Source organism: Talpa europaea (genome assembly GCF_964194135.1).
Source record: "Talpa europaea genome assembly, chromosome: 11".
In the NCBI taxonomy this organism is placed as follows: domain Eukaryota; kingdom Metazoa; phylum Chordata; class Mammalia; order Eulipotyphla; family Talpidae; genus Talpa; species Talpa europaea.
Genome location: NC_140078.1, coordinates 22,179,206 through 22,188,321, shown reverse-complemented (window position 1 = coordinate 22,188,321; position 9,116 = coordinate 22,179,206). Strand labels below are relative to the sequence as shown.

Genomic DNA, 9,116 nt, shown 5'->3' with positions numbered 1-9,116 from the left:
CAGTATCTTGTGTCCATGCATGTACACAATATATTAAGATTTAGTGAATGATGCTGATTAGCATTTTCCCACTCAGACTGTAAATTCCCCTAACACAGCATCTGTGTCAGAATCTCAATGTTCCCACTTTTTTATTAATAACTTTTTTTGGCTGAAATTTGAGCACTTGGTATGTGTCAGGTATGCTCATACTACCCTAAGTACTCTGCATGCATTAGGTCATTAAATTCTCACAACAGCCAAGCGAGGTGGCCATTATCTGCATTTTACAGACCAAAAAAAATTGAGGCTCAGATGTAATTTCTTGCCCTAAGACACATAACTAGAAGCAGGCAGTCTGACTCCTATGTCAGTTTTTAACCCCTCTACTACCTCCAACTTCTCAAATGAATCAGTGAGCCACTGACTTATTCCTTAAGTTACCCTGGGCAAGTTACTTTCTTTCTCTGAGTAGCCTCTTACCTGCCAAATAAAAATAAAGCACATATTTCCCAAGTCGTGATGCGTCTGCGTTCTGCACAGTGCGCACTCCATAACTGGTAAGGCAGGTAACTTCACTGAGAGCTTACCGCCAAGCACAAAGTTATGCTCACACACCATCTCATTTAATACTCGGAGCACCGTATACGAGGCAAATAATATAACAAACCTATTTTACAAATGACAGAGTTGCAGAGGGCTTAAGTAACCCTCCGGGTCACATAACCGATAAGTGGCAGCCTACAAATGTGCACCCCGTGAGTCTAACTTCAGAACTTTCGCTCTAAAATCTAAGCCCCAGGAGAGAGAAGCTTTTGCTCCTTTCACTAAAGAGAAAGCTACAGCCAAAGGACAATTTGCCCAAAAGCTCACTTAGGCCGCCTGGCCCGGGAGGCCGGACGAGCCAAATGAATGAGTGAAGCCCGCCCCAGGGTGAAGCGCGGTCGCGGTCCGGCGGCTGGGCCTCGGGGGGACCCGTAGACCACCGCACCCCCCCACACACACCCCCACCCCTCCGGTCGCAGGCACTCCCACCCGCTGGCCGCCCCGCTGCCAGACCCTAGAACCCGAGAAAGCCCATGCCCTTGCCCCGCAGGGGAAGGGGATCCCGTTTGGTCGGCTCCCGAGTGGTCAGCACTAGCCCCCCGCGAGCGACGGCCCACTGCCCAAGGCGAGCCGGCCGCGGGGACCCCTCACTGAGCCATGCGCAACGCCTCACCCGGCGGCGCCATTCCTCCGAGCAGGTCCCACCAGGGTCCGAGCCGCAGGCTGACTTCCGCTCAGGAAAGTGGCTCCAGGAGCGCGCCGGAGGGGACGTCAGTGATTCGAAGGAGGCTTTACGTGCCGGGATGGGGTCTAAGCACAGGTCAGTCCCCGCCGTTCCACTAGGCCGGGCCGCTTCGAGCGGGCCTGGCCGGGATTCTAGGCCCGGTGCCCGCGAGGCCCCGCGGTCCTTCCGCACAGGCGCTCTTCACCGCCCCCCGGCGTCGTGGCCCACTTGGAACCGACCGCCTCGCAACGGTCCTATTCCGGCCGCTCCCGGGACGCGGTTGGCCGAGGCCTCGGGGTAGGCCCGAGACGGGGCCCCCGCTGATTGGCCCGTCGCGTTGATTGGCCGATCGCGGTGTCACTCAGCCGTGGCTCTGCAGCCCGGCCAGATTTAAAGGCGCGGGAGGGGGCCGGTGGGCAGGGTGAGCTGTAATAAAGAGGTTTGTTTGTTTTTAGAAAACTGTGGCAATTTCCCCCAAAGATTATTTCAGTTGTTAATAACTGGCCAGCGAGTGATGTTTTCTCGGACTTGCGAAGCATCGGTGTGGACTCGATGATTCCTCACACTTAGCTCTGTGAGGAGCGATTTAGGGCAGCTTTACCGAAGAAGTAACTGGCTCAACAATGGAAGTGACTTATCTAAGAACTCCAGTTACCGAGTCTGCTGGATAACACGACAGCGAACTGAGCCCCTGAGTAGATTATTTAATTTACTCACCACCAGTGTGTGAATCATGTGCTGATAGGTATTCTCATTTTAAAGAGAAGGAGCCGTAAAGGTTTGAACCCAAGCAGTGTGACTATAATCCACGCCTCCCAACTATTGTGAACACACAAAAATATGCATAGTACGGTCAGTCTTATTACCATTATTACTGTTCCAAATAAGGGAGAGTTAGTTCTTTCTGTGTCTGGTATTGTGCTGTTCAGTATCTTAGATACTAGGTGAATGTGAGTATTTAAGTTTGAATGGAACTAAATTAAAGTTGAAAATTAACGTTGAAATTTTATCCACAGTGGATAGTGGATAAGGTAGTGGACAGCACAGACTTACAGAACATTTCCACTATCACAGAAAGTTCTGTTCGACAGTTCTTATCTAGAATATATAAAGAATTCTTCTGGGCCTCCCTGGTGGCCCAGGGGTTAAGACGCAACCTGTGAGGCTATTTGCAGCCTCTGCAGCACTAGTTCGATCCCCTGGCTGGCCAGGGAACTACCCACATGGCGCAGCAGACCTCTCCTGGCTCACCTGCGGCTCCCCTCCAGCAGTATATTTCAGTACCTCTCTCTGTTCTGCTCCCCACTGTCTCTTTGGTGAATCTGTTATAGGACAGGGAGAGGGGCAGCCCAAACCCCACAAACCTGCCTATTCTAAATGGGTTCTGCCATCCACCGCATCAACACAAAAGATAGGAGACTTTAATGGGAAGGAACTTTAATAAAACTAGGAAACAATACAGGTAAGGCAAAGAGTCTAGTTTCTAAATCAAGCACCCAAAGTTACCCATCCCCTCGTGGGTAAAACTCCATCCAAATGGGATTGGCCCAGAACAAGGCCCCACAGCCTGCCACAAGTCTAAAGCATCTTCCAGTGGGGACCCACAGAAAAGGGTCAGAAACAACCAGACAAGCCCGGAAGGAACAGAGCAAAATCAACATCAAGAAAAAAGCTGCCACTGTCACCTCCCCATGGGTCTCACCCACATCTGTGTCACCCAATTCACGACCAAAAGACAAGCACAGTTTCTTCACGTGTCTCTAGGCTCCATGCGCCTCCTCCAGGTCTCCTGGCTTCATCCTGCTTCCTTCCTCAGTCTCTTGTGCAGCTTCTCCTCTTCCTGCTCAGCTCCACCCTCCCTTGGGTGGGGCAGGGAACCTCCCCCTTTCCTGGGGACCATCCTCTTACAATCCCCCCTTTTAATTTTTATTCCACCCTATCCTCTCACACAAAGTCTGATTTATTTCTCTATCAACTTAATGATAGAGATAATGTTAATAGAAATTAGACCTAAAAGTGGGTCATGTCTGTATACTTTACATTATGAATAGAACAAAATCGTGAGGAAATACTCTTCTAGTGTTTGAAGACATCCAATTTAAAAAAGAAGTCACTTTGAAATTTCAATGACATCTTACTCGTTAACAGAAATGGAAATACCAGCTAACATTCATTTAAGAACTACACGTGGGGACTCTGTTGTTAAACATTTACCAACAAACTCTTTTAAGCAGTCCAATGAAAAACATGAGCAAAAGACACTTTAACAAAGATACGCATATGGGGTCGACTTCCCTGGTGGCCTATGGGTTAAGTCTCAGTGCTATCATAGTGACATCCCACCTTGAGAAGGCCAGAGTTCAATCTACACACAGAGCAGCAGACCTGCCTGGCCTGCTCCCCTTAGCAGTGTATTTCAGTAAATCCACCTGGTCTGTTCCCATTCTGTCTCTGGTGAATCTTCTCACCCCCTGTACCTCTGACCTACATCCCAGTTCTTCTGCACAAAAATAAAATCTTAAAAAAAAAAATACATATATAGTAAGTAGACATATAAAAAGATGATCAATAACATTGCAAATTACACCATAGTGAGATACTGTTGCACATACCTTGAAATGATCAATATAAAAAAAGTCCAGCAATACTAGAAGTTGACAAGAATGTGAAGCAACTGAAACTCCTAGGTGGTTTGTTTTTAATTAACTTTTTTTTTTTTTTTTTTTTTTTTTGTGGGACCCTCGCCAGTGGCCTGCAGAGGCTGCAGGCAGCCTCGCAGCCCAGCACTCAACCACTGCACCACCGGGGGAGGCCTTAACTACTTTTTTAAGTTGTTAAAGTAATAAGGGCACACAGGAAAAAATTCAAACTTCATTGGATTGTTTTTTCCCCTGAAATCGTTGTATTTAGTATTGATTAAATGAAAATATGAATACTTACAAAATATTTGTAAGGAAAAATAATGATTCAGTGAAACTGTACCTGAAGTTCTTTCTGGGTCTACCCAGTCTATCCCATTCTACCCCATTCTACCTCCCTCCCCTGCCCTCAGACTTCCCCGTCTTGCAGGTCAGATTGTTGCTTTACTTTTTTTTTTTTAAAGATTTATTTATTTATTTATTTACGCACTGGGTTCAGTCAGAAGCGTGGGAGGGTGCGAGAATTCACCAGAGCCAGAGCGGGGAGCAGAACAGGCAGAAGGACCGAAGTACACTGCTGAGGGGAGCAGCGGGCGGCAGGAGAGGTCCAAGCACCATGTGGGACCCTTGCCCAGCAGCCGGGGATCTAACTGGCGCTGCAGAGGCTGCGGGCAGCTTCGCAACCCAAGCTCAACTGCTGTGCCACCAGGGAGGCCCTGTTTCTTTACTTTTCTTCACAGTATTAGTACGTATGTTTATGGTGTTTCATATTTATTTATGTTTATATTATAACAGTATTTGTTTACTTTTGCATATTTTTAACTTTCTATAAATGGAATTTACTGCATAGTTTTTCCATAACTTTCTTTTTTCTCTCAACATTGTTAGATTTATCTATGTCAGTGTACATTACTAAAACTCATTTTTACTGCTATGTAGTACTTCATTGGTTGAATATACTACATTTTACTCTACTCTTGCTAGACCATTGGGTGTCTCCAGTTTTTTTTTTTTTTAAGATTTATTTGTTTATGCATACAAGAACTGGGGTATAGGCCAGAGGTACAGGGTGGTGAGAGGATTTACTAGAGACAGAGTGAGGAGCAGAACATGCAGATTAACTGAAGTACACTGCTGAGGGAGGCAGCAGGCAAGTCAGGAGAGGTCTGCTGCGCCATGTGGGTAGCTCCCTGTCCAGGGATCGAACTTGTGCTACAGTGGCTGCGGAGAGCTTCATAGGTTGTGTCTTAACCCCTTGCACCACCAGGGAGGCCCGGGTGTCTCCAGTTTTTTTCTATGATGACTACTGCTATGAAAATTCTTTTATATATATATTTCTGGTGCACAAAAGTTTCACTGAAATACATTGTTGGGAATGGAATAGTGAGGCATGGTATATGTACATTTTCAACTTTACTATATAATGCAAATCATTTCTAAAGTGATTGTACCAATTCACACTGCTAACAGCAATTTCTAAGAATTGTATTTACTCCACATCTTTGTCAAATTTGATGCTCATGTCCACATTTTAAAAATGTCAAACAACACAGAAATTCAAAAACTAAATTTTTCTATCAACAAGTCTCTTGCACTGATGTTAGGTTTAAGTTTCCTATGCCAAAATGTCTATCCAACATTTTTCTGTGTGTATCTGTACGCTCACTCTCTCTCACACACACACACACACACACACACACACACTTATAGCTTCACACACACTTAATAGCTTTTGTGAAATCACTGATTTCTTTTAATAAACATGGAATCATAGCCATGGTTTGGCAACTTGTTTTTTCATTCAATAATGTATGCTAAACATTCAGTCATTCACTCAGTGTGTATTGACATTACCATGTGCCAAACACTATTCTCTATCTTTTTTTTTTAAAGATTTATTTATTTGTGTATACAAGAACTGGGGTACAGGCCACAAGTGTGGGGGGTGAGAGGATTCACCAGAGACAGAGAGGGGAACAGAACAGGCAGACTGACTTAAATACACTGCTGAGGGGAGCAGCGGGTGAGACAGGAATGGTCTGCCACGCCATGTGGGTAGCTCCCTGGCCGGGGATGGAACTCGTGCTGCAGTGGCTGTGGATAGCTTCATAGGTTCCATCTTAACCCCCTGCACCACCAGGGAGGCCCTATTCTCTACTCTTGAAATGCATTTATGAACAAAATAGCCAAAGATCCTTGCCCTCATGAAGCTTAGATTTTAGCAAGAGGAAATAGATGATAAAAAGATGAACAAATAAGTGAATGGTCTATTAGAAGGTGTGTGCTGTAGAAAAAGCGGGAAACAGGAGAATTAAAGGAAGTCTCTTTTAACTGTACCATAGAACTTCTTACCATTCACTCTCCATGAGGCTGACAATATGCTAGTTGCTGAGACTACAACTATGACCATGTAGACAGAGTTTCTTCTCTGACAGAGCTTGTAGTCTAATGGAAGATAGTCAATAAACACAATGAATAAAATAATTGTAAGTAATGGTTAAAAACTGAGGAGAAAATGAGAACGTAACTTGGAGCTGGGATGGAGAGGAGCCACTTAGCCTAGACTGGTTATTAATAAATATTTCTCTGTGGGCCTCCTCTGGTGGTGCAGGCAGTTGAGCGCTGCGCTGGGAAGCTGTCCACAGCCTCTGCAGCGACGTTAGATTCCGGCCTGCCAGCGAGGGTCCCACATGGCGCAGCAGACCTCTCCTGACTTGCCTGCTGCTCCCCTTAGCAGTGTACTTCGTCAGTCTGCCTGTTCTGTTCCCCACTCTGTCTCTGGTGAATCCTCTCACCCTCCCGCACATGTGACCTGTACCCCAATTCTTGTATAAATAATAAATAAATAAATCTTAAAAAATATATATATATTTCTCTGAGAGGTGAGGTTTAAACTTTCACTTGACTGATAAGATAAGGAGTCCTAAAAAACTAATTTTTCAAATCCCTTCTTTCCTAGGACTAATAGGAGGGAAGAAGTAGTGATCCCTTGTGCTTCTGACAGTGATTCAGGAAGTGTGGATTTGCAGCTCAGTAATTTAGAGGAAATTAAAAAAGATCCAAGTAGTCTTGAACTTACAGGTAAAAAGGGGAAAGGATTTTTTTTTTTTTAATGAAAGGAGGGAGCGGGGGAAGGGGAAACTCTTTTCAAATCAAGTCGCTGGGTGACCAAACCTTAGTTAGATTTTGACAATGAATTTGGTTCCTGACTTTGAGACCTTAAAATATGGATGGCAAAGTGAGATGAAATACATTGTTGTAGACATATAGGAAATTAAACTGGGCCCTGCAACAGATAATCCTGCAAACTTGCACAAAGCTTCAGTGCAACAAGGATTCTGAGACGGGAAACATAGATGTGAGTGGAATCTGAATTGGGCTGCAGAAAACTGTCTTTCATTTATTCTACAAATATTTGTTGAGTACCAGATGCTGGTCATGCAAAATGAACAAGGCTTATATAGTCCCTGCCTTTATCAAATTTACATTATAGTGCTAAAAATGACCCCCCAAAAGTAGACAAACAGGTTATATAAGTAAGCACTATGAAAGTCTACGAGCAACTGGGATAGAATGAGATAGAATGGGCAGGACTCAAATGAGAATTTTGGAAGTTATGGTTACGTTCTTTCTTTAATAATATTTAGGAGGATAATTCGCCAAAGTGAGCAAAAAGGGGATTTAGGAAAGGTATCCTGGAGCTGAGTCCTGAAGGATGAGTGGGAGTTAGCTAAATAAAGAGGTGGGAGAAAGTGGAGGAGAGGAAGGAGAAACATACACATAGAAGGAAGAGCCTGTGCTAGCAAGGATCAGTAGTGAATAAGAACATGGCTTCAATAATTGCATTTAGTGGATAACAAGAATGTGGAAGGGAATCAGAGGAATTTGCAGAAGCTATAATTCTGGATACCAAGAGGAATACACAAAAAGTGTAATAAGATGATAGCTGTGTTAAGGGGAAAATAGTAAGACTATTTGTCCAATAAAAATAAGAGGCTGGGTATTGACAAATAGAGGTGGTCAGGATATAACTCTACAGAAAAAGGAAAATGATGCCCTCATAATCCTTGTCACTCAGTTAGCACCAGAATAGTATTTGCCAACACTCATGGTACTAGGCCTTTATCAAACCGTTAAAGTGGGTTCTTTTATCATCCCCATTTTGGAAATGAAGAAATAGGCCCAGAAAAAGCAAGGCCACACAAAGAACACTAGAAAGCAGCAGAGCAAGGATCAAGCCTCAGCAGACCACCTCTGGAATACTACTGGAGTCTGCTCGAAATCAACATGCCCGAGGTGGGAAAGGAGATACCTCCAGCGCTCCAGCTATAGCTTGGCCCACTGGAAAGAAAGGAGTATCAGCAAGAGGCTGGTACTTTATTTTTAGCTTTTGTCACCATAGAGTCACAGCCTTTTGAGCTGGAATAGTAATGTTTGCTGTTTAAGTGCTTAGTACAGACAAGATACCAGGGTAAGCCTTTTGTAACTATTATCTCACTTAATGTTCCCACTAATTCCATTTTACAGATAAGGAAACTAAACTTCCAGAAGGCAAACTAACTTGATAAAGTTACAGTTTCTCACACAAATAAGAGGTAGAGCCAGGATTCAAACAAGTCTCAAACTGAGCTGTTCATAACTACTTCAAGAGAGCTTAATCCTAAAGGGTTTTGTAGTTAGGAAGCCCTTAGGGAATGCTGAATTTGTAATTGAGAAAATGAGACTCAGAGAAGGGAAGGGAATTAGTCAAGGTCATACAGCAAGTAGCAAAGGTGAAAACAGGACCAGTCTACCCTGATAGTCAGTGATTCTCCCCATTAAACTATGTAACTTCATATAGACATGTCAGCTAGTGACTTTTTCTTGGTATTAGACTTAGACATCACTGACCTCCCTGGACTCTCTGAGGAATCCCTCACAGATAACCTCAAGCACCCGAGCCACCAGGTCCCCCTCAGCAATATCACCAGTGAGAGGCTGATCCAGTCCATGCAGGAAGTTTTTAATAGGGAATTAAAGGTATGTACAAACAATCATTACATGTTATCTTATCCTTCCATTTATATAAATATTTTACACATTTATTATTTAATTTGAAAATATTTTACAGACTGTGAAATTAATATTTATACTTTCATCTACATGTTTTTGTAAAATGTCTTTATATTTATAAAAATAATCAAATTTCTATAAAATCAAAACCATAATTTAAAAAGTTAGCCTTCCAA

The 9,116-nt window shown here is 43.7% G+C and overlaps 1 protein-coding gene across 1 annotated transcript in view; it reads left to right on the top strand.

Moving 5' to 3' along the window:
• Positions 1-1,058: 1,058 nt before the first annotated feature.
• The window catches only part of MROH8 (maestro heat like repeat family member 8), a gene marked incomplete at its 5' end in the record, with an annotated part of 54,641 nt that continues 46,583 nt past the window's right edge, over positions 1,059-9,116 (top strand). The window contains 3 exons of the mRNA XM_084246669.1: positions 1,059-1,345; positions 6,848-6,969; positions 8,762-8,907. Of these exons, the coding sequence (XP_084102795.1) occupies positions 1,059-1,345; positions 6,848-6,969; positions 8,762-8,907 (555 nt within the window). The remainder of the gene's footprint in view (positions 1,346-6,847; positions 6,970-8,761; positions 8,908-9,116) is intronic.